Source organism: Eleutherodactylus coqui, chromosome 4, assembly GCF_035609145.1.
Source record: "Eleutherodactylus coqui strain aEleCoq1 chromosome 4, aEleCoq1.hap1, whole genome shotgun sequence".
NCBI lineage: Eukaryota > Metazoa > Chordata > Amphibia > Anura > Eleutherodactylidae > Eleutherodactylus > Eleutherodactylus coqui.
The window spans coordinates 170415543-170439269 of NC_089840.1; the positions used below are offsets into that span (position 1 = coordinate 170415543).

At 41.4% G+C, this 23727-nt stretch overlaps 1 protein-coding gene across 2 annotated transcripts in view; it reads left to right on the forward strand.

The window, feature by feature from the left end:
- The window catches only part of KCNMA1 (potassium calcium-activated channel subfamily M alpha 1), a 466431-nt gene that overhangs the window by 368872 nt on the left and 73832 nt on the right, over nucleotides 1–23727 (forward strand). Inside the window, exon 19 of one of the 2 annotated variants that reach the window (XM_066600372.1) lies at nucleotides 14326–14464. In XM_066600372.1, coding sequence (XP_066456469.1) covers nucleotides 14326–14464 — 139 coding nt within the window. The remainder of the gene's footprint in view (nucleotides 1–14325; nucleotides 14465–23727) is intronic. The other variant, XM_066600373.1, reaches the window with a different exon arrangement.

Consider the following 23727-nt stretch of genomic DNA (forward strand, 5'->3'; position numbering starts at 1 on the left):
GATTATATTTATGGAAGTTGGTGCGCAACATCTGCTCCGCGGGCTCTGCCATCTGCATATGCTACATGTATATTTCAGCAGGAATTTCCATAATTATTTTGGTGTGCTGGGAAGAATGTGTATAGTGTGGACAGGGGAGTCTGTCCCTAGAGGGAAATAATCCGAGGTTTCTGTGCTGTACACATTACTTTCAGTGCTTGCACAGACGTCTTCTGAAAGGTACTGGTCTTGTACTAGTATGGAGTATTCTTCACTGCAACTACATGGCTGCTCCAGCGGCTGCCGGATGTCCAGCGTCTAACTTCTGCAGCTCAGATTTCTGGACTTCTATGACGATACTTTCTGCAGGCCATCTCCTTGCAGCCCAGTCTTGGTTTTTATTAGACATCTTGAGAAAAAAGCCCCAATATAATCAGTGAAGTAAATGGTTTTTAGATGCCTATTCTATTTAAAACTCATCTTTTAGGGCTCCTTCACACTGGCGATAACGATTTTGCTCATGAGATGTCTGAGTGTCAGCAATGCTTTTTCTTGCAGGCACTTGCGATTTTATGGCAATAGGAGTTTCTAATGTTAAAAATGCATTGGATCGCACAAAAAATTGCAAGTTCGTGCTTTTTGATGCAATACAAAGGAGGCTCCATAAGAAAACATAGGAAATTTAAAAAAAAGAAAAACACAGAAAGATGGGACATGCTACGACTTTTTTTTCACCCCACATCACTAGAGTAAAAACATTGCAAATGCAAATGAAAGCATTGAAAATAATGGGTTTCATAATTTAGCGTTTTCACTCTCGCATTGCACAAAAATCGCACGATTATCGCAAGTGTGAATGCACCTTTAGGGTGTGTTCACACTGGCATGTGCATATTTCAGTCTGTGGATACACAGCATATTGACTGGCCGAGATACGCTGTTGCCTTGCGTTTTTCTGCCTATTGGCAGTCATTGTATGAGCATAAAGAAATATGCATGAAATATCATTGATTTTATGCATAGATACACAGCGAATACGCAGGTTTCCCGCTTATTTACACACATGCTTTGATTTCAATAAGCCATTACGCTGCATAATTTAGACCAAGATTGGACATGCTGTGGTTTTTTTCACACAACCAAAAATCACATGAAAAATACGCAGCTTTTAAAATTAATGGACTCGATTCACTGTGAATTGTGTGCATAAAAAATACGCTCATAATGTGCTGCATATTTACGCTTGTGTGAAAGACCCCTTAAAGCAGGGACATGGCAAAAGACTCATGGACCTGGGTGCAAAGATTATCTTGGGGCCCCCAACGTTTCTTACCCCTTAATGCAGAGGCGTAACTTGAAGCTCCTGGGCCCAAGTGTAAAACCTGTAACAGGGCCCCCAACTATAATGCTTTATTCATAGTACTGGGTTCCCTATATGGAGAAGAGAGGCCTTATGGGCCCCCTAAGGCCCCTGGGCCTGGGTGCAACCCCATCCCCTATAGTTACGCTAGTGCCCCAAAGCAGGATGACTGGTATATAATCATGCCATGTAACGCTGCCCTTAGCTCCCGGTCCTTCTCCAATCATTGATCTCGCTGAATGTCACCGTTATGTCCATCTCCACTCTCTAAACTGCAGTCATCAGTGAGGTTTCAGTGCTGCTGTAAATATATGTAAGAACTAGAAATAAGTCGCTAGAACTTCTGACAACAATATCTTTTTACCTATGAGGCTCGTATGTTACGGGTTGGGGATTTCATAGTGGATCTGAAGGATCTGTTTTGTAACACATTCTGATAGATCATTGAGGTTTATCTCCTATATAGAAGCTTCTTGCAATGTCACAAATAAAAGAAGAAGTCATCCAGGAGTTGTTGACATAGCCATATTAGGGCTTGTTTTTTTTTGGGGGGGGGGGGGGCAAGATGTATTTTTATTGGCATCTCTGTGGGGTACATATTTTGTATTGTATAACTTTAATTAAAAATATTTTCGGCAGAGATGGAAAAAAAACCCTCAGAAATTCCTCCATTGTTTCCAGGTCTTGTTGTTACAGAGTTTGCCATTCGGTAACAATAACATGATAACGTTCTTATCCAATCAGCACGATTACTGCCATATTAGGTTTATGTAGATTTCTTTATTTTTTACTACACAATAGAATAGTGCACAATAAAGGAACATTTATTTAAAAAAAAAATTTGAATCTGCACCGCCGCATTCTAAGGCCTTAGTCACACGGGCGTTTTTTGCCGCGATTTGCGGATCGCGTGACCGGGGCCGAAAAATCGCCCGAAAAAACTGCTCATAGCCACGTTTCAATAGAAACGGGCCGGAGCTGTCCAGCGCATTGAATTCAATAGAGCCGGCAATACAGCTGGCTCCATTGAAAGCAATGCGCTGCGGGCGATCTCACGATGAATTGTCGGGAAGGGCTTAAATATATAAGCCCTTCCCTGCAATTCATCCAGAAATGTGGAAAAATAAAAAAAATATATATACTCACCTGGTCCCGGCAGACGGAGTTCAGCGCAGCCAGCTGGCAGTGGGTGTGAGTGAGAGCTGCCCCTGATTGGTCCCTGCTCTGAGCCAATCAGAGGCAGCACTCACTCACCCATTCATGAATTCATGAATGGGTGTGAGTGAGAGCTGCCTCTGATTGGTCAGGCTGTGACCAATCAGAGGCAGTTCATTCAGCAGGCGGGGATTTTAAGTCCCTGGCTGCTGAATACTACAGAGAGCAGTTCAGGAGAACTGCCGGCCGGCCGCATTGAACTCCGTCTGCCGGGACAAGGTGAGTATATATATATTTTTTTATTTTTACACATTTCTGGATGAATTGCAGGGAAGGGCTTATATATTTAAGCCCTTCCCGACAATTCATCCCGCGCTCGCCGGCAGCCCATTGCTTTCAATGGAGCCGGCTGTATTGCCGGCTCCATTGAATTCAATGGGCAAACATCATTCTTCTCTGCCACAGCTGTTACAGCTGTGGCAGAGGAGAATGATTTGTCTACTATATGTTCTCAATGGGGTCGGCGCTGCTGCCGCCGGCCCCATTGAGCGCATATAGAGAAGAGAACAGGAATCGCAGATAGGTGCGATCTGCGATTTCTGTTCTATAATTTATCGGACGAGCGCATTAAAAAGCGCTCATGTGTCTGATACCATTGCAAAGCAATGGTTTTATAAAATCGCCGGACGCATGCGGATGGGCGAAAAAACGCCCGTCTGACTAAGCCCTAAGACCCATGCCATTGTTATTTTTCTGGCGACAGAGCTCTGTGAGGGCTTGTTTTTTGCAGAAAAAGTTGTATTTTTTATTGGTACCATTTTGAGGTACATGTGATTTTTGGAGTTCCTATTACTGTGATATTTGGGAGATGAAAAAAAAGAAAAGTAGCAATACTGGCATTTCTAAAATTATTTTTATGGTGTTCACCATGTGCGATACATAACAAAATATTTTAGTTTTAATTTATAGTTTTCTGAGTCATTACAAAGGTGGTAATGCCTATTATTATGTGCTGCTTTTTTAAAATCCTTTATTTTTTATCCACTGAAAAAGGGGTTTCTTTAAACTGGATTTTTAAAAATCTTCAATCAAACTCTATTGAACTTTTTCACACTACTTTTTAGTCCCTTGGGGAGACTTGAAGTTGCGATAGTTTGATCTCTAGGATAGTACACTGCAATACTTATGTATTGCATTCTATGAAGCCTATGACAGCAGCCTATTAGACTCTGCTGGAGGCGGGGCATAATAGACAGACTCACATGGAAGCCTTTGTCAGGCTTCCAGCTGCCATGGAGACCTATTGTTACCTTGCAAACACAATGCAGAATGCCGATGGGTAACAGAAGAAACCCCCTCTCCCTGTCATCTGCTTAAATGCTGTGGTTGCTATTGATTGTGGCTTGTAAGGGGTTAAATTAGCAGAATCTGAGATTTCTCCGTATCTGGCAGTTAGAGTAGGAGCTGCGCAGTCAGTACATAGCCTTAAAAAGTTGTAAGTGCAGGTTACAAGCCCATTAGTGAGGTCAATAAAAAGGCGTATTGGTTGTCACTAAAGGGTTAATGTACAAGGAAAGAGAATGTCATAATTTTAGAGCCATGCGTACATACTGCTATAGCACTGGCATAATGTGAAGAATAGAGTGAAGGCATTTGTATATTTTACACTTGCTTGTTCCCAGTCTCTATTAATTACTATGTATCATCTCCCTAACTATTAAGCACTCAGATGATGTTTTAATTGTTCATGTTATATTGCTCTAATGGGTACAAGTGAGCGGCAGTGAATCAGAATGTTCCACGTAGATGTCTAAGGTCCCTCTGAATATCGCTAGGCAGGAATCTCATAGATCGTGATGCCGTCGGAGCCCTGTTGGTTCAGGTGCCACGGTCGGCCCCTTCAATCCTTTGTCTTGCATGTCTTATTCTATGCTGACTGTAATAGATTTCCATTGGTTTCCCTTTGGAGTGTATTGTATACAATGTATTCTTTTTGCACACCTGTGTTACAAGATGTCTACATTGTGCTGTGTAATATCAAACAAACAAAGAAAGCAAGAGGTGAAGTTTTCTGAAGAAATAATGAAGATAAGGAGGGCTGAGTATTTAGGTTATGGAAAGCAGCAGCTTGCTGTTCTACCAACCCGGCCACATTACAAATGAAGCATGGCGTTTGGTAGAAGATTGAATAAGGCTGGCAGCGCACGGGTACAGCGAACTGAGCTTCAGGTCCTTTAATCCCTGTAGGAAACATCTCATGAGAAAAGTGCAGGAAAAAGCAAGCTGGAGATTGATAGCTCTACCAACATAGACTAATAGGTAGGTGCAGAGCCTGGAAGTGAAATGGAGAGGAGGAAAACTGCTCTGACAGACAGGAGATAGGTGCAGAACCTAAAAAACAGTCACCTAGTTAGACAGCAAGCTGATATATCAGCAAAGGTGAATAGAGGGTAGGGGGAGATGGATGCTCTGTGAAAGATATATAGATATTGAAAGGTTGATAGAGATTACTAGTGATAGGCTTCGAATTACCCAGTGATATATACAAGAGGCTAATTAAGACGGGAAGAACAAGACAGAAGAACTCAGAGCAATGGTTGATCTTAATCTAAGAGACAGTGCTAGCTGAAAAGTATGGATTAGATGAGACAGACTGAGATGGGAGACTTGTGACTGACAAGGACAGATGTGTGCATGCAGGGTGGGGAAGCAAGGAAAGGAATGACACTGGCTGATGATGCTTAAATGGAAGACGCTTAAAGTACAGTACTAGAGGTTTAAAGATGGCAAGTCAGAGACAACGAAACCATTTCTAATGTCACCTGCTGTCTGACTTTACACTGAGCTATTTCTTTGGGCTGCTATCTCTATGTAATTCTGTGTGTATTGTCCGTCCAAATACTTGTCATTCTTCATACAACTTAATGCAAGGTCCACTTGAACAGTTGTAAGGAAATCACCTTCTTGTATTTCAGGTTTTTGTATTTCAATCTATTAAAATATTCCCTCATATGATTAAAATGAAGCACCGCCATCAGCTGTATTTACGGCAGCCCCTTTAATGCCTTCTCTCCTGGGCTTACTTGACCTGGTAAGGAATTGTAGAGAGAGGAAAGTAATAGGGAAAAATACCTCTGATAAAGAATGCATTAAGGAGCCATCATTTGCTTTGCCCAGAAAGGGAGAGACAGGGGCCGTCTGGGCTCTTCCAGTTCCACAGTGAAGCTGCCACAGCGAGTCTCCTCCGCAGCCAGCTTCCTGGGTTTGACAAGGGGCAGATGAGACTAGGAGTTATCGTGCCGGGTTTTAAGTCTATGCGGCAGCTGACGGCTGCAATAAGCATCCTTGGATGGCTCAGAGCTAACAGCACAAAGGTTGAAGCTGTATTTTCCTAGCAGTTACCATGTTAACCCTTTTACCACAAGAACAAATCAAGGAAATTTTTTGGCCTGTGCACTTCGGAAATTCAGACTCAGTTTCATGTCACGATTATTTTTCTATTTTCAATTAAAGATTCTTTTTTGTTGTTGAATAAGACTTAAGACTTTAACAATTTGGCTGTATATGGAAGAAATATCACAGAAAGGATTATTAACGAACACTTAACAAGTGTTCCCACAAAAATGGCTGCCGAAGATTTAAGCAACTTTGCACCCCTGAGTAAGCTTACTGAAGGCTATACACTGTTTTTGCTGCTAGTGATATAAATTGCTCACGTCTCCTTGGAGGGGTTGTCCCATCGTTCAGTGTTAGTTTTTTCTCTGAGATCCCCCAAAACAATTTTTTTGTTTTTGAAATCATTTTATAACATGTTCCTGAGTCTAGCCAATACCAGTACTTGATACGGCTTCCCCTTCTGCTCTTTTGATTTTTTTCTCCAAAGATCACCTAATATGTTGAATGTTTCTGAGAGAAGCGACTTCGACTGCACTGATTCTTACTGGGGCCTATAGAATTATAGGAACCCTTCCACCATGTGTGTACAACAGTTTCCACCAGAGAGCTACTGAGCGTGTGCGACCACCAGTGCTGGCACAGTAGGTGGACATGCAGAGAGGGAATCAAAAGAACAGTAGGGGGTGAAATACCTAGTAAGATCTAAACACTGGAACATTTTTTATTATTCTAGTTGATAACTTGATAACACTAATCACTTTTCCTTAGAAGTGTTCTTCCATAATAAGATGATACAAGGTTGTCCCTTTCTGGAAAGCTCAGAAATTAGCAGTTATCTGGGCAGGAATGTGGCACAAAGCATTGAGTTTCCAACAGTGCTAAAACAGAGGAAACTAAGAATTACAATGAGGTCATTCAAATCAATGGGCTGTCGGTGTAAAGCAGGGTCCTTCAGAATGAGAGACGGGAAAAGAATTCCACTGTAGTGTATTTGTAAAGGGGTTTTCTTCCCGGACAGCAAAGGTGTTTCTTAGGAGCGCCTGGGATCCAATGCTAATCTGTAACAGGGTCCCCCATAGCACAGATGTTATCATATAGAGTGTGGCATTGGGGTGCTTGAGCTCAGGAACACCGGCTGCCTTTTCACCCTTTATAGCTCCAACCATGAAATATCCCTTTTAAGCAGTGTTGAAAATAAAGGCAACTTTATGGATAGGTCAGCTCAATGGAAACACAGCCAGTTTTCCGCAGAGGAACTGCCTGCAGGAAATTCACAGCATTTTATTGTGCAAGCAATGTTCAATAAATCTTATCCAAACTGTTAACCGACCTGCCAGGGATGTTAAATCAGCAACATGTCAATTTCTCCTATGGATGTGCAGCGCAGATTTGCAACACACCGACTGAAATCTGTGGCAAATCCACAGCCTTTACCCACACAAACGGCACCCTTTTCTACACTTTTAGCTGCCGTGGATTTTCTACAGATTTGCATCAGATCTGCCTCATGTTGCCATAAGTTGAGGTTCTCCTTTTTAACACTATTATAAATATATTTGCTCCTCCCCATAGATTTTTAGGTACTTGACTAAACATTGTATCGAAATGCTATAAGACAATGAAAATGAGTGTTTTACTTTCTAAAGACATGAATATGAGGCCAGCGGCACGCATCACCATACTGTTTCGATAGGTAATGGTGAGGATTAGAGCCCGCGCCTTCTGCTCCGCTAACAAAGTCAGATTAAGGGCTTAGTCACACGGGAGCATCGGTGCCCGTGTTACTGCACGAAGAAGACGGCCGCACTTCAGGACGGACGGCCCTCCGCAGCGCCGGAAGAAAGAACACATGACCAGCAATGGAGCCGGTCACATGTTCTTTCTTCCGGCGCTGCGGAGATTCGTCCGCATCTGCAGTGCGGCCGTCTTTTAGTGCAGGAACACGGGCGCTGATGCGCCTGTGTGACTAAGCCCTAAGTGCCCCTTTAACTCGAAACTCTCATTCCCGCCTCCAAGACTACTCCAGAGCAGCACCAGTCCTCTGGAACGCACTAACCAAAACTATTCGGGCAACCCCTGACACACAAAACGTCAGGCGTGCTCTAAAAACGCACCTCTGTAGGGAGGTGTACCACATCTCCTAAACCAAATCCCTCTGTACTCCCCCTGATAACATGCTCCCTGACCTACTGACTGTAATCCCTGCTAGCCGCAATCAACCGCCCCCCTGCAGTCACACCGATTTGGCCACTACACGGCCCAATTCAACCAATATCTGTGTATAGCATCCCACACTCTCTACCTCACCATACCGTGCACATCTCCAGCACCTTTACTTTCAATATCACCCCATTATCCGTAGTATGTAAGTTCGTTGGAGCAGGACCCTCACCCCGACTGTTTCCATCAACTGATTTCCACATGTAACAGTGGTTTTGTTTCTGTTCTCCCCCTGTTTTGTAAGCGCTGCGAAATATGTTGGCGATATATAAATAAAGATTATTATAGCTTTGTTTAACCCCTTTAGACTTACATTTTTATTGGCTGATATGCCTCGCTCAATGCTAATAAGCGGTATCTAAGTGATTAGAAAAAGGCAAGGAGCTCCCACTGTACCCCATTGGCTGCAATGTGTCTCCGCAAGATACTGAGCAGTTGACACGGTAATTGGAGGTATCTTTACTCTATCTAAATTATAGTTTTCACCTTAGAAGTTCTAAACATGTAAAGATCAAAAACAAAATCAACTTAATTGCCACATCCAAAAAAGTCTGAACTAATAAAACATCAGAATATGCAATGCCAGAATTGTGTTTTTTTTTTGGTCACCCGCACTCCACAAAAAGTGGAATAACATATAGTGGGATGAAAAAATGTTCAGAAGTCATATGCCACAAAAGGTTTTGACTTTTCAAAATAATAAAAACTGTATAAATTTGCCATTGATATACTTATAATGATCCTCAAAATAAAGTCAACACGTCATTTTTACTGTACAGTATACGCCATAACAAGGAAAACCAGACAATGGCATGATTATGGTTTTTCCACCTACATTTTTTTAGAGCTTTTTAGTACATTATATGGTGCTATTAAAATATACAATTCGTCCCGCAAAAAAAAGCCCTCATATCGCTATCGTGATAGAAAAAGAAAAAATTATAGTTCTTTGGAGGCGAGAATGAAAAAAAAGATATAAAATGCCTGTCCTAGGGTTAATAATTTTGTGCTTGGTTAAGGTCAAATATCCCAAGACTGGCGGCCATTGAACATATTGTCCTGTTGTCTGTTACAAGGCTGTAAATCAAACGTTTTGTAATGTACTACTGTATTTCTAGTGATTCTGACTTATACGGATGTAATCCTAAAATATGTAATTGGTTTTATCTGATTTATATACTTGTTTCAGAGAAGATGATTTGAGGTTGAACTCAAATATTGGGGAAGAAGCCCACAATGTTGTTTGTTGGGGATACATGTCACGAGATTAATTACATACAATTCTGGTAAGAGTGTCTGCGCTTACAGAGGTGAAGCTAGTGAGAAAATCATTGATGTATCCCTAATGGTATTATTGTAATGCCAGTCTTCCTCGTCTTGTATCTTGTCCTGTGGGCCATGTTGTCCTTGTGTCTTCTTCTAGAAGGAAACTTTAATCTCAGAAAGAAATTCCAAATTTAATAGGCCCCGTTTTATTTTCCGGTTACGCTTCTAATTGTTCAATTTTTTGTTTCTTCCTCTTCAGCTACAAAGAAAGAAGCTAGATTAAGTTTGTACAGGCTATCCTTTGTTCCCTCGAATGCCACCTCCAACTCTGTGCCCGGCTCTAAACTCAGCCTGGAGCAAGCAGATCCTATTCCTCTTGTCAATAATCGCAAAGGAAGCCTGTTTCTACCGAGCGATCCCTCTCTGCTGCACTGGGGGTTACTGGGCTCCTCTGATACAGGGAACTCTACCAACCTCAGGTTGCAGCGGGCACTGAGCCTGCCAGGGAAATATCGTTACCACCCTAGGCAACCCGGGTTCAGTCAAGAGCTATGTATGTAGAGCTAGATTTTTACTGAAAAATTGCCATTTGTGTGATCTACTAGTATCCTGTTGAAATGATATCCTTTCATGTGGCATCATATGGAGGAACAGCTGAAGGTCTAGTTAGCATTCTCATCATTTTCTGGCATATATTTAATGTGAGCAAACATAAAAGCTGACCCAGCAAAGCAAATACTTGGTTTCAGTGTTTGATTTGTAGTTTTGTAACAAACCCCCGTCTCCTGCCCCACTTTTTGAAAAGGATTCCATAGTGTTCTCCTTTCTGTTGTCATGTTGCACAGTCTTCATACTGCTACGGGACCCGCACACAATCCTAAGCTGTTCTTCAGCGTTAGTTTACAAGTAATTTTCTACATTCGTATTATTAGTATTGGGAAAAATATAGAAGTTGTTATTCAAATAAAGTTTCTGATGAACAATGTAACGTGTGGGGTTGTCACGAAACCTACTGGTGGTTATGGCATTCCGAATGCTCTTACCCCCATTTAATGACCTATTAATCTCATAGAACATTGCCAAAATGCCACAATAGAGACGATGTCATTCCTACAGGAAAATTTTGACTACTGGATTTTTTCATTAAAATGTGTGGCGATTTTGAGTTGTTGTGACTAACAACTGTAACGTTTTGCTGATCCTCAAGGTATTTAAAGCTTTTCATTATTCCTTTGTAAAGAAAATACATTAAAAAAACTATACAAAAAAATCTAACATCAAGCCTTCCTTAAACTGTGTATCTACCTGAATTAAAAGTTAAAGGGGTTGTCCCGCGAAAGCAAGTGGGGTTTAGCACTTCTGTATGGCCATATTAATGCACTTTGTAATATACATCGTGCATTAATTATGAGCCATACAGAAGTTATTCACTTACCTGTTCCGTTGTTGGCGTCCTCGTCTCCATGGTGCCGTCTAATTTCAGTGTCTAATCGCCCGATTAGACGCGCTTGCGCAGTCCGGTCTTCTCCCTTCTGAATGGGGCCACTCGTGCCGGAGAGCTGCTCCTCGTAGCTCCGCCCCGTCACGTGTGCCGATTCCAGCCAATCAGGAGGCTGGAATCGGCAATGGAATGCACAGAGCCCACGGTGCACCATGGGAGAAGACCTGCGGTCCACTGTGGGTGAAGATCCCGGCGGCCATCTTCGCAAGGTAAGTAAGAAGTCACCGGAGCACGGGGATTCGGGTAAGTACTATCCGTTTTTTTTTTTTAAACCCCTGCATCGGGTTTGTCTCGCGCCGAACGGGGGGGGCTATTGAAAAAAAGAAAAACCCGTTTCGGCGTGGGACAACCCCTTTAAGGTTTTCAAGTCTGTCTGCAGCCACCTCTAAAGGGAGCTTACTGCATAGTGGGGCTTATTTACTATTCAAGAACTTCAGCTTTCTGGCACAAATCACACCAGAAAACCGTCTTACCTGGCTTCTAACATGTTTTTAGGCTCTTTCAAAAAACGTGTTTGGGAAAGGGGCATGGCCTAAACTGCGTCAAATTGCACCACCATATTGGCACAATTTTTGTTGTAAACTAGGCAACTAGTTGGCGATCTGAACTTAGACTAGACAGTCTTAAAATGTGACAGATTTATCTTTTATCATCATCATATGGATCCGTATTACAGATGACATTACAGCCATATGTCATCAGTAGTTCAGCAGTATTCAATCAGTATTTTTTACTGGGCAAATATTGATTCGTATTTGCTCAATAGAAAATAATAGCAATACGGAGGCAAAACATAAGTCATACTGTGTTTTTAAAAATGGCCGTGAAAAATACAGCCATGTGAATAGGTACAAAGAGTTACATTAGCTCTAGATTACAGTCCACAAAACAAGGACTAAATATGGAGCTGAAATACACTTATCTGAAACCGGCTGTAGTGATAGCTGCAGGCAGACAGAGTTGTATCGTTGGAATTGTCCCTGTACAGGAGATGCAGAGCTCTGAATCCGTAAACTGTAGCTCCACTTGAAAGATATGAGCGTAGAATTATGGACCTTAAACAATGTGATGAATTTAGAAGGTGGGGATTAACCAGAGAGGCGACATACAGATTCAGACAGCAAAAGCGGGTTTGGACTTTGTTGTACCTGATAATGAAAGACGAGAACCAATGCGTGTGCGGAATTATCCTGCTTTTTGTTAGTTTTCATGTATTTCTGTATGTGTTGTACGACTTTAATGCTCAAGATTGAAGAAAAATGTATTATGTTCTAATTTGCAATGTAGGAGTACTTTGTATATAACCTCTTGTACATAAGTACTTTGTATATACTCATATATAACCAGTATTTACTAATTTCTGGCTTTATAGGAGAACATGTAACTGGTCATTTGCACTATATACCAAATGAGTTCTGTACAATAAGTCCTGCTTTTATTATAGAGTAGGGCTTAAAAACAAATGTTCTTGTGTGGTAAGCACCACGAGTCACCTTGTGTTCACTCTCTGGGAATGAGGGTGACTTCAACAAGTTTAGGTCAGGTGCCTTTTCTCATGTTGGAATGTTCTGGCGTATCACTAGGATTTTCCATAACATTTTGATCATTGGGTCATGTGAATGGGGTAGTTCCCTGCACAACAGTAAGCCTGGAGCATTGATGTGTGGGGAAACACCATTTTAGGGATTGTTGGGCCCTGACAGATCAGTGACAGTATAGGCTTAATTGACACTGATGTTGTGTGTCCTGCACAATTGACGTTTATCTGTTCCAGCACTAGAAAAAGAAAAATGGAAATACATACATAATTTCAATAGGGGTTCCGTTTTAAAATTTGTTTTCAGTATGTTTCTGTTCCATTAGGTTTTCATGTTTTTAGACTGAAAACTAGCATTGCATACTGCTGTTGTAAAGTCAGCGAGGCTAGCAGCATAGCTCTACAGCCACGGCCCCGCTGACTCTATCACCACTTGTCCAAATGGGCTCTTCTTAAAATCAGCTTCCAGACTTGTGAATCTGTCAAGTGGGCGGTCCCCACTGCTCACTGTCAATGGGCAATGTCAGACTGTCAGTCAAGTCCAATGGCATTCATTGACAGTGATTCTTGAAGACTGCTCATATGACAGATTCCTAGTGCTGGAAGCCCGATCTAAGAAGAGCCTGTATCGAAAAACAAAGGCAAGTATGAGAAAACAGAAAAGTGGTGATAGAGTCAGCTGGACCACGTGTAGAGCTATGCAGGTAGCTCCGCTGAATATGACAGATTACCTTTAAATCATATTCAGTTTAACCAGCCATTATTATCAGATGAGGAAATTAGAAGCTTTTACAATAAACTTTTGAGTTGTACTTTTCAGCCGATGTGAATTTTTCCGGTAATCTAGATGTGCGATATACATTTATATGTCAGTTCTCCTCTGCTGATCAATTCTTGCTTACTGACGAGTTCCAGGGCTTTGTTTTACAGCAAACACTTTCTTTCAAAAGCAGACCATTAACAGGTTAACAGAGCCTTAAATTGTTCTGCAGAGCCCTGAAATGAAGTCTATGCTAATCCAATACATTTCATACCCCTTGAGGGTTTAATTAATAGAACAAACAGCTAACAGTACATGTCTAGAAATACAGTAGGGGAGGAGGTAATTGAAGATTAGGTTGGAGGCTTCCCAGGATAGAATTAGCATGTAGGTTAACATTGCACGTTGGTTAATGGGGAGTGAAAAGGCATACATCATGTTACTGTAAGCACCACAGTAGAGGAAAATACAAGAAACCTACGGATCCATAATCAGATTATGCCCCACATGCATCCAGGTTCAGCAAGATTTAACCAATATTTGTTACTCGAGACCCAACCTGAAATGTTCACACTAGATTATTCATTTTTTAGAAATCAATTTCTAGATCCATATAATTGGAATGTATATGACAGCTGTATAGCATTCACCATAGCCGATCAGCACACTAATCATATATAGAGGATAGATATTAAACTCTAATTAATCAGTTGACAGGATGTTAAGCTAATATGGAGGAAGTTATGTTGACCTTGACGGGTACCGTCTCACAATTACCAGCTTACGTAAGATCTATCATGCATTGCGTCTGTGGTTGACAATAAAATAGCGACAGATTTGGGGGTAGAACTTTACATACTATCATAAGCTAATCTGTTTAGAAGGGGGGTCCTGCATGAACTGAATATGGCATTTTATTTCTTAGTCCCAGCAAGTAAATGTTTGGGCTTTAACCCCGCAGTGCCTGAAACCCCTATCTCAAATCCTGTTTTCCCAGCGTGCTTTGCGTCCTGACAATTAACAGCTTCTGTCCTTCTCATTGTAGGCTAGTGGTGGTGAAGCTGTGAGTGGCTGACTTGTTCCATGTTTTGTCTGTATTCCTTTCACCTCTGTTCTTCTTCTGTTAGTATCTTGTTGTGTTCTGTCTACAGTCCTCCTCACTCTCCCCTGCCTGACCGCTTTGCCTGTGTTTGCAGTTGAAGATGAGCAGCCATCAGCATTGTCGCCTAAAAAAAAGCAAAGGAATGGAGGAATGCGGCACTCTCCTAATTCTTCACCCAACATGATGAGGTAAGTGGTTTGAAAATATTGGGATCTACTTGCTCTCCAAGACTTTATTTGCTGGCTGTAATTTATTTTGTGATTCAACAGCTGGCAAACTATAGCTCCAGTTCAACAAAAATGATATTAAAGAGAACCTCTGGCATCAAGGTCATTTCTCTAACATGTTACATATGGTATCACGCCCAACCAAGCATAGACAGGAACAGCTATTGGAAATGCCTCATCAGACTAAGGAGTTATTATTATGGTATGATAGGGGGGTAACTTGAAGTTCCTTGGCCCCACGGTCACTCACTTACTATGTACCATTTCTAATACTGGTAACTTCTTATGTGAAACAGGACCTTTGTGCCATCTCAGGAATGGGGGTCTGGGTAAGGCTTTACATCCTCTGTAGCTATGACCATGTGGCATTTGTGAGCAATCTGTCTGGAAAACTACTGCGGCTTCTTTTCATAGGCTGATGCAAATGTACAACTTTCATCTTTGTTCAAAAGAGGATAGCGACTCCAAATGTAACATATTCAGCAGCATCTAGGGCATATAGTGGTGGCTTCCGTGAAACATATTTGTATGTTAGTGAGGAGTTAAAGAGCTGTCCGAGGTGCTGTAGATGTTGCTTAGACACATCTGACAGCTGTCCATGGTGTTGAAGAATTAGGCTCAGTCTTGACGTATTGAGAACTTTAACTCTGTGTGCTGAGTCGAATGTCTTTAAAGGCTTGTCTTTACCCTTGGATAAAGTTTTTTTCTTCTTCCACAAAGCAGCAGGCAATCTGTCAGTATGTGTTTAAACCCTCGTCTCTATTTTACTGTTTCGAAATAAATGTTGCAGCTAAAGGGAAAAAAATGAGAATGGGTGAAAAAAACCTGCAGGGTTGTTAGATGGCTTTTTAAAGCGTGAGTATTTATTCTGTCAGCGTATCAGCAGGTAATGACAGAGCTGAAAAAACAATTTCTGTCATGGAAAACAATTTGAAAAGGCGTTTGAAAAATATGACGGCTCTAAAGTGGGAGCACTCTCCCCTCGTCCTGTTCATGTGTAGCTGCAAACAAGCGGTGGCACTAATGATAACGTGAACCAATCAGCCAGCTCCCATGATATGCTAGCCTAAGGCTAGTCTCCCTTTGAAGCACTGCCTGTGAGTACAACTATCTGTTCATTGGGACTATGTTGAATGAATTAGTACAATCTGAGCTGAACCTGAGAATTACCTTCCCTTTTATGCTGTCGATTGAAATCAAATCTTCATTAATTGATTTAGACGGTGAAGGGAGAGAAAAACTAATAACATGCAAGCTGCTCGTCTGAGGCTTTACTGAAGTTACACAATGTAGCGGTGACGTGACAGCGCAATAATTAGAGCATTCAGAAGTTTGTTGGGAGCTGTCGGCAGGATAGGAAGTAAGAGTTGCACGCTGGTGAATTTCTTACAAATAAGCCATACTGCTTTTATGTTAAATGACAATTGAGAAGTTGCTGGCATTGTGCAGCGATTGCATCCAGCATAAAACATGCTCCCTTCAGACAAGTGATAGGTAGCCACTGCAGTTCGCAGACTTTCATGATATAATAGGCTACTCTAGTTTGTATTTAAATCTGCAAGTTGAGTCAGTGGTTACGGCCATAACACTGGAAGGGGGCATAGTACGGAATATGCACGTGCTGGTGCTGACACTTTGTATGCATGAGTAGTACTTGTCCTGCATGTATCTCTAGGACAATCCTAGTCAGTATAGATGGGAAATATCGCAGGAAAGTCAAAATCTTGTTGGAATTCTCAGAATGTTTAATAAAAGGGCGAGGACGTGTTGAGCGCATCTCTTAAGTTTTAGAGACTTGCTTTTCTATACAAAATAAGAGGATCTTGATAAAAGCAAGAGAAAAAATCAGAAGGCAAAATCATTGTAAGGCCTCCGAAACACTAGAATTTATTCATGTGTCAGATGTAAAAAAAAATGGACGACCCACAGACAGCATAGAGACCCATAATATTCAATGAGACAGCACATTACCGAGTTTTTTCATGGAGATACAGACTGTGTGAAAAAACTCATTGCAAGTCCTATTCTTGTATGTATCACATGCATGTCAATGCACGGGCAGTCCGTGTATGGGACAGCACACAGCAAGCTATCGGGCGCAATCAGGCACACGGCAAGTGTGTCAGAGGCCTAAATTATATAGTCATTTAAAATTCAGTGACAAGTGCTCCTTAAGATGCCGTATGTCAGCATGTACATTCTCTTGCATGAGTCACTTCAAGTGAAAGAGTAACATTTATTGATGCTTAACTTATCAGGATGTTGTATTTACAGCAATTCTTTAATATGTTGTATCCACTGATCGTAGCCGCCTCCCTTATAAGTGAAAGCTAATCTTATAATAGAGCAGTATTGGGAATTACCTATGTCTGCTGACCATGAAGCAACAAGAAATATACACTACTAGTTTATCAGAATAGCTTCCACCAAATAGAATGTGATTTAGACAATATTGAGGAATCCTCTATATACAGTAAGATTCTTTAAACTATAAAGTTAGATCTACTAAGGTTGAACTTGCACAAGAATCAGTTGAAAGCAAAACAGAATGTGAAAGATATATTCATGGTAATTATGTGTGTCCAAAAAGGCAGAATAATCTGTATATGTACAAATCAATGTACACTAATGCATCTAAAATGATTTTCAGCAACTTTAAACACTGTAACTAAATCGTATCTAGGCCTAAAGGCTGAGTTACTAGCCAAGTCACCCTGCAGCAGAAGTGGGCAAAGTGCTTTAAATAGGAAAAAAAAAGATATATATATTTTTGCCGTGTACTGCTGGTTTCCAAATTGCAAAAATAATAAAAGCGGAGAAACTCTGCAAACACTAACTGGCCTCACAGAGCCGGAATCCACTCACCCCCTTTTCTAGCTCTGTTAAATCTCTCTCCTTCCTTTGATCTTGAGTGATAATAATTCCAGGGAGTTATTTACACAGTTTTCATGTGCTTCAAAGCCATGTCAAGATTCTGATGCTTTAGGGTACATCTTTACCCTACAGGCCCTAGAGAATCCCACTGACAGCTCAGTACACTAGGTGCCTTTTTTTTCTTATGCTTTTGCCTTTAGCAAAACATCAAATTACCAAATACCAGACAGCCATGCTCTGCACAAAAGGCCATTCCTGTAGGTATATTATACCATATATATATTAAATACTTTAGTGTTATCCAGTACATCTTATGTGCAATGGAAAGTGATGGGTTTAGGTTGCCTAAGGGGGAGTGTTTCCTTTTTTCCTTATTTATTTATTTATTTTCTCTATTCCTCGCACATATTTATTTATTTAAGTTATTTCACGAGCAGAGAAAGCGAAGCTGACTGGGGTATCGTGCACGCTCCTTACAAGCCCCTCCAGGCCCAGAGGCGTTTGTAAATAAGTAATGATTAACAGATTGGCTGCGGGTTTTTGAAAAGCATAACTGTGTCAGTTTGTATGATGAGGTGGGATGTTCAAAGTGGGAGCTGGCATCCGATGATTGTCTGAGGAGAGCTGCAGTAAGACAGAGAAAGGAATAGAGGGAGACAGTTTAGAAATGAGAGGTAGAGGGTGTGGGCCGGGAGGTGAAGATAAAAAGAGGCTACAGACAGAGTGGAAGAGGAGATGCTACTGGAGTCAGGGTGGAGAGACAACATTGAAGATATTAACAGTTTGGAAAAATTGAAGAAGTTATGTTTAAGTTTTTAAGGAAATTTACTGAAATAGTGAAGTTTTATAGAACAAATAGTAGAAGGTCAAGTAGAGCTCTATCCGTGACTGCCAGATATCTTTAAGATGCACCACTCCTGTAGTTTTTATAACATGTAATGAGATGGAGAAGCACGAGGCATTTATGGAATAGCAGTGACAGTAGTATGAGGGTTTTCCACCATAGAGATGAATACAGTGAGGTCCAGCGTGCCTATAAAGATCAGTCTGAGAAATGGCTGTTACATGCTGTTTTAAGGCTACATTCATATTACACTCAGGAAATCCACTCTTTATTAATGAAAATGTTTTCCAACACAGTGGAGAAGAGAAATGTCGTTGCCTTGGGGAATGGTTTCCTTCCATATTGTTCTGGGATCTTTTCCCATATTTGATGAATATATATGCAACAGCAGAGCTTCAAACACCGTGTGGATGTACTTATAGGTTATTTTAGGGTTTTATTTCATTTCATTGAGTGACTTTGTGAAGTTAAAAATCCAGACTATTTCCCCCCGAGCTGCTGTCCTACACATTGGTCACAATTCTATTGTGTAAGACATGCTAAAAAATGGCAATGACCATTGTAAGAAAAAGAGTTGAAAAAGTATAGTAGTGTGTGCGATGTATATACAGTATGTGTATATATTTTTGTGATATTGAATAGTGCAGCAGCCTACTAAAGAGCAAAAACGTATACTGATAGAAAGCTGTCAACGTTTTGCTTATGTAAAATTTTAGCATATGTTTAGCCCAAACAAACCAATTGTACATCCTGGTATTAGATTGTATAGTTTTTGATTTTTGTTATGAAAGGACCCTTACAAATAAGACTCATTGCAAGAAAGCTGACAGTTTTAATTGTCACCTGATTCTGAGAAAATATAACATTTGTTCTGCAGTTTTCAGCATTTGTAGGGTTAGAGTAAAAAAGCCTTTGCCCTTAGATCAGACTTCCCTTATTAAAGGTGAGGGTTTTCTTGAAGCCACAGAGACTCCATGTGCCTCCCTATGATGCTCTGCCAGGGGCTATATGTCATATATTGTATATTCTCTCTAGAAGAAGTATTCCACAAGAAACAAAACCTCAGCTTTTATAGGAAACCAGAGGCATACAAATGTCCAGTATGTCCTCATGTACCACTATGGCTGCCCTATTATGTACAAGGGGACTTAAAATTGCCATGTCCATATTGCTTCACCTGAAGTCAAGAACCAGTGCTTTTTCTCCTGGCTTTCTGGATATTATGTCCAATGGATTTATATGTGGGACTTTGCATGGTCACAGTCCGGAGAAAGTGACAACAGATTTCCATGCATGCTGTTGCTGTATAGGTAAATCATTTGCACTAAATTAATAGGTTAGAATTTGACTGCATTATGATGTAAGTTAGGTTAGTAGAAGAGGTAAGTGATTTTTCTGCTAGTTTCTTAGCCATTTGGATTTCAGGCAGCTGATAATTATTATTATTAAATTGCTGCATTTGCACAACTTTTGAATAATCATTGTTTCTGCTCATAAATCCCAGAATCACCCCAAGGACCTCACATAATGTATATCTCCAATCAAGGACTTTTACGTCTGGATTAGTTCTCCATTGTGCAGGCTGGGAATATGCAGGAATAACCTTTAACAAATTTGTGATAAAACGTGTACTTGAATTGCTTCATCACCCAGTTTGTAAGATGATGACTTATGGGCAATGTGTGTTGGAATTTCTCTTTGGGTCACCTATAATCCATGGTAGTCAGAGCTAGCACGGGTCCTGAAGGGATAATTTGTCCTAGTACATGATGCTGTGTGTATCACTGCTTATCACAACTCATCAACATTTCAGATGGGAAACTGTCACCGCTGACAGCTGTGAAAGAGAACTGTCTCCAGTGTCTGCTTCTGAGTGCGAGACGGTGCTGTCAGGGAAGATTGAAATGACAATGTCCCAATGAGTCATAATTCAAACTTGCAGCACACACCACTGCTAAATAATGTGTAACATGCTTCACTCAGAAGTATAGGCAATGTGTGTGCATGGGTGTATACATGTATGTATGTATATGTGTATGTGTGTATGTATATATAATGTATGTAGTTATATGTGTGTATATCTGTCTGCCTATCCAACTATGACATGTTAAACATTTTTTGAAAGTACAGCTAACATGCTTCACTCAGAAACACATGCGAAGTGTGTGTGTACGTATATATATACTCATTGTCAGTCACATCCCTCCACTAAAAGGAGTGTGTATATAAAATATATATATTCATTGTCAGTATCTACCCTCCCCTGCAAGGAGTATATTTATATATACTCTTTGTCAGTAACATATCTCCCCTAGAAGTTGTCGGATAGGATAAAACTTTCTCTGTGATTGCAACATTGATATCAGTAAATGATTACAATATCAGAGCAAAAGGGTAATTTATTGTGGATAACTGACGGGTATGGAGGCTCTAGTACCCTGTTGTACTGCCTCTAGCTTGGATACAAGATGTGATACGACTGGGCATGGAGGATCTAGTATCATGTTGTACCGCCTCTAGCTTGGATACAAGATGTGATACGACTGGACATGGAGGCTCTAGTACCATGTTGTACTGCCTCTAACTTTGATACAAGATGTGATACGGGTGGGCATGGATGTTCTAGTACCCTGTTGTACTGCCTCTAACTTTGATACAAGATGTGATACGGGCGGGCATGGAGGTTCTAGTACCCTGTTGTACCGCCTTTAGCTTGTATACAAGATGTGATACAGGCAGACAGTACCTGTTGTAGCACCTCTAGCTTTCATACAAGATGTAATACGGGTGGGCGTGGAGGTTCTAGTACCCTGTTGTACCACTTTTAGCTTTGGTAAAAGATGTGATACAGTTGGGCATAAAGGTTCCCTGTTGTACCGCCTCCAGCTTGGATACAGGATGTATCTTTTACCATACTTATTGAAAAAAATGACCAAATATGGGATTGAAAAGGCAACTGTTAGGTGGATTCACAACTGGCTGAGTGAGCGTACTCAAAGAGTGGTCATAAATGGCTGCACATCCAAGTGGAAGAATGTATCAAGTGGGGTACCACAAGGATCTATCCAAGCCCAGTGTTCAACATTTTTAGAAATGATCTGGAGGAGGAAATTGATGGAAAACTGATCACTTTTACAGACGAAAGAAAGCTAGGATGGATAGCTAACACTAAAGAAAAGAGAGTATTCAAGAAGATCTAGAAAAGCTTAAACAGTGGGCAACAACTAACAATGATATTTAACCAGGAGAAATGCAAAGTCCTATATCTGGGCAAGGAAAATGAAAAAAGCACATACAGAATGAGAGGAATTGGGCTAAGCAGCAGCACATGCGAAAAAGAATTGGTTATACTAATTGATCGTAGACTTAACATGAGTGAACAATGTGATGCAGCAGCCAAAAAGGCAAACACAATCTGAGATGTATTAGGAGATGCATAGAGTCTAGATCACGTGAGGTAATTATCCCCCTCTACTCTTCTAAAGTCAGACCTCATCTGGAATACTGTGTCCAGTTCTGGGCACCCCACTTTAAAAAAGACGTCAACAAACTGGAGCCAGTTCACAGAAGAGTTACCAAGATGGTGAGCGGTCTGCAAATCATGGCCTATGAGGAACGGTCAAAGGATCTGGGAGCTTGCCAAAAAGAAGGCTGAGAGGAGACTTAATAGCGGTCTACAAATATCTGAAAGGCTGTCAGTGCAGAGGGATCAGCACTATTCACATTTGCACAAGGAAAAACCAGAAGCAATGGGATGAAACTGAAAGGGTGGAGACACAGATTAGATATAAGAAAAAACTTTCTGACAGTGAGGGTGATCAATGAGTGGAACAGGTTACCACGGGAGGTGGTGAGTTCTCCTTCAATGGAAGTGTTCAAACAAAGGCTGGACAAATATCTGTCTGGGATAATTTTGCGAATCCTGCACTGAGCAGGGGGTTGGACCAGATGACCCTAGAGGTCCCTTCCAACCCTACCATTCTATGATTTTATGTGATACAGGTGGGCATGGAGGGTCTAGTATCCTGTTGGGTCGCTTCTATCTTGGAGACAAGATGTGATACGAGTGGCCATGGAGGCATACAGGTTCCATATGGTATCCTATGGCATATCATTCCCCATTTGCTGCAAATGTGCCTCTAGATCCTGCAAATTCAGTATTGTGGGGGCTTCCTGTGCCCCCCTTGTGTTCGGCTGAGCATTATCCTGCTGTCTCTTGGAATGTGCCATGAGAGGATCACATGTGGCTGCAGGATGTCCTGAATATATCGCTGAACTGTCATTTGTCCCTCGTACCACTACTAGGGATGACAGACTGTACGATGACCCCCCAGACCATCACACCAGCAGAGGCAATATTGAGGCACTCACCTCTAGGTCTCCGGACATGAACGTGGCCGTCATTAGTGCCCAAACTAAACCAATTCCACTCCGTAGCATCCATTGTTCATGACACCACTGCAAATGGAGCCGACTGTGGTTGTCAATGACCGTACATGTAATGAGCACTGATTGACCAAATGTCCTTCAGCCAAGCGCCTGGAAATGGTTCAGACAGACACAGGGGTGTAATAATGGTGCCTCATTTCTCTGGATGGCGGACAATTAAACAGTTGGAGCTGCTGGTGCTGGTGCTACTAGTGGTCTGTTGGGGGCGTCCTGAGCCTGGTCACCTTGTGTGCCCGCACACATCCACTGATCTCAACACCTCCTAACAGTCTGGTCAGAATGGCCCAGGTGGGGTACAATTTGTCGATACGACCATCCAGCTTCTCACATCTCAATAATGCGCCCCCTGTAAGACTCTGGTAACAGGATGAAATCTCTTCTCTGCATCATAGAGTTGTCTAGTGGTCAACAATGAGCTTCTGGGAGCCTTGGATAGGGAAAGGGGTACCACTTTTAGGGTCTCAGGTGACAAGAACGTTCATTTAATCACACCATAACTCTCATCATTTACATATCTGCCTGAGATGGATCCGCATGCTGAGTTCTGCAGCAAGTTGACAGCTTCTGGGGGTGCGTTTTGACAAAGAGTGTATGTGTGTGTTTGTGTATATGTCTATCTATCTGTGACATATCAAAAGTTTTTGAAAGTACAGTTATAGTTTTAAAACTTTTTAACTAGAGATAAGCGAGCACGCTCGTTTAAGGCTGATGCTCGAGCGAGCATTGGTCTTTTCGAGTAACTGATTCCTCGTCTGAGCACCATGCAGGGAGGAGCGGCATGGTGCTCGGACGAGTAATCAGTTACTCGAAAAAACCGATGCTCGCTTGAGCCTCAGCCTTAAATGAGCGTGCTCGCTCATCTCTAGTTTTAACACCAAAAACCCCACAGCATTATGGTCCGTGAGAAACAAAAATTGCAACATGCCCTATTCTCGTCCATTTACATGGATGAGCTTGGTTTCATGGTTGTACATTTAGTAGCTTTAACTTCTATAGCTGATAATTCTTCCACATGAAAATCAGGGCTTTCTGCTTTCCCTCATATTGCCCTGTGAGG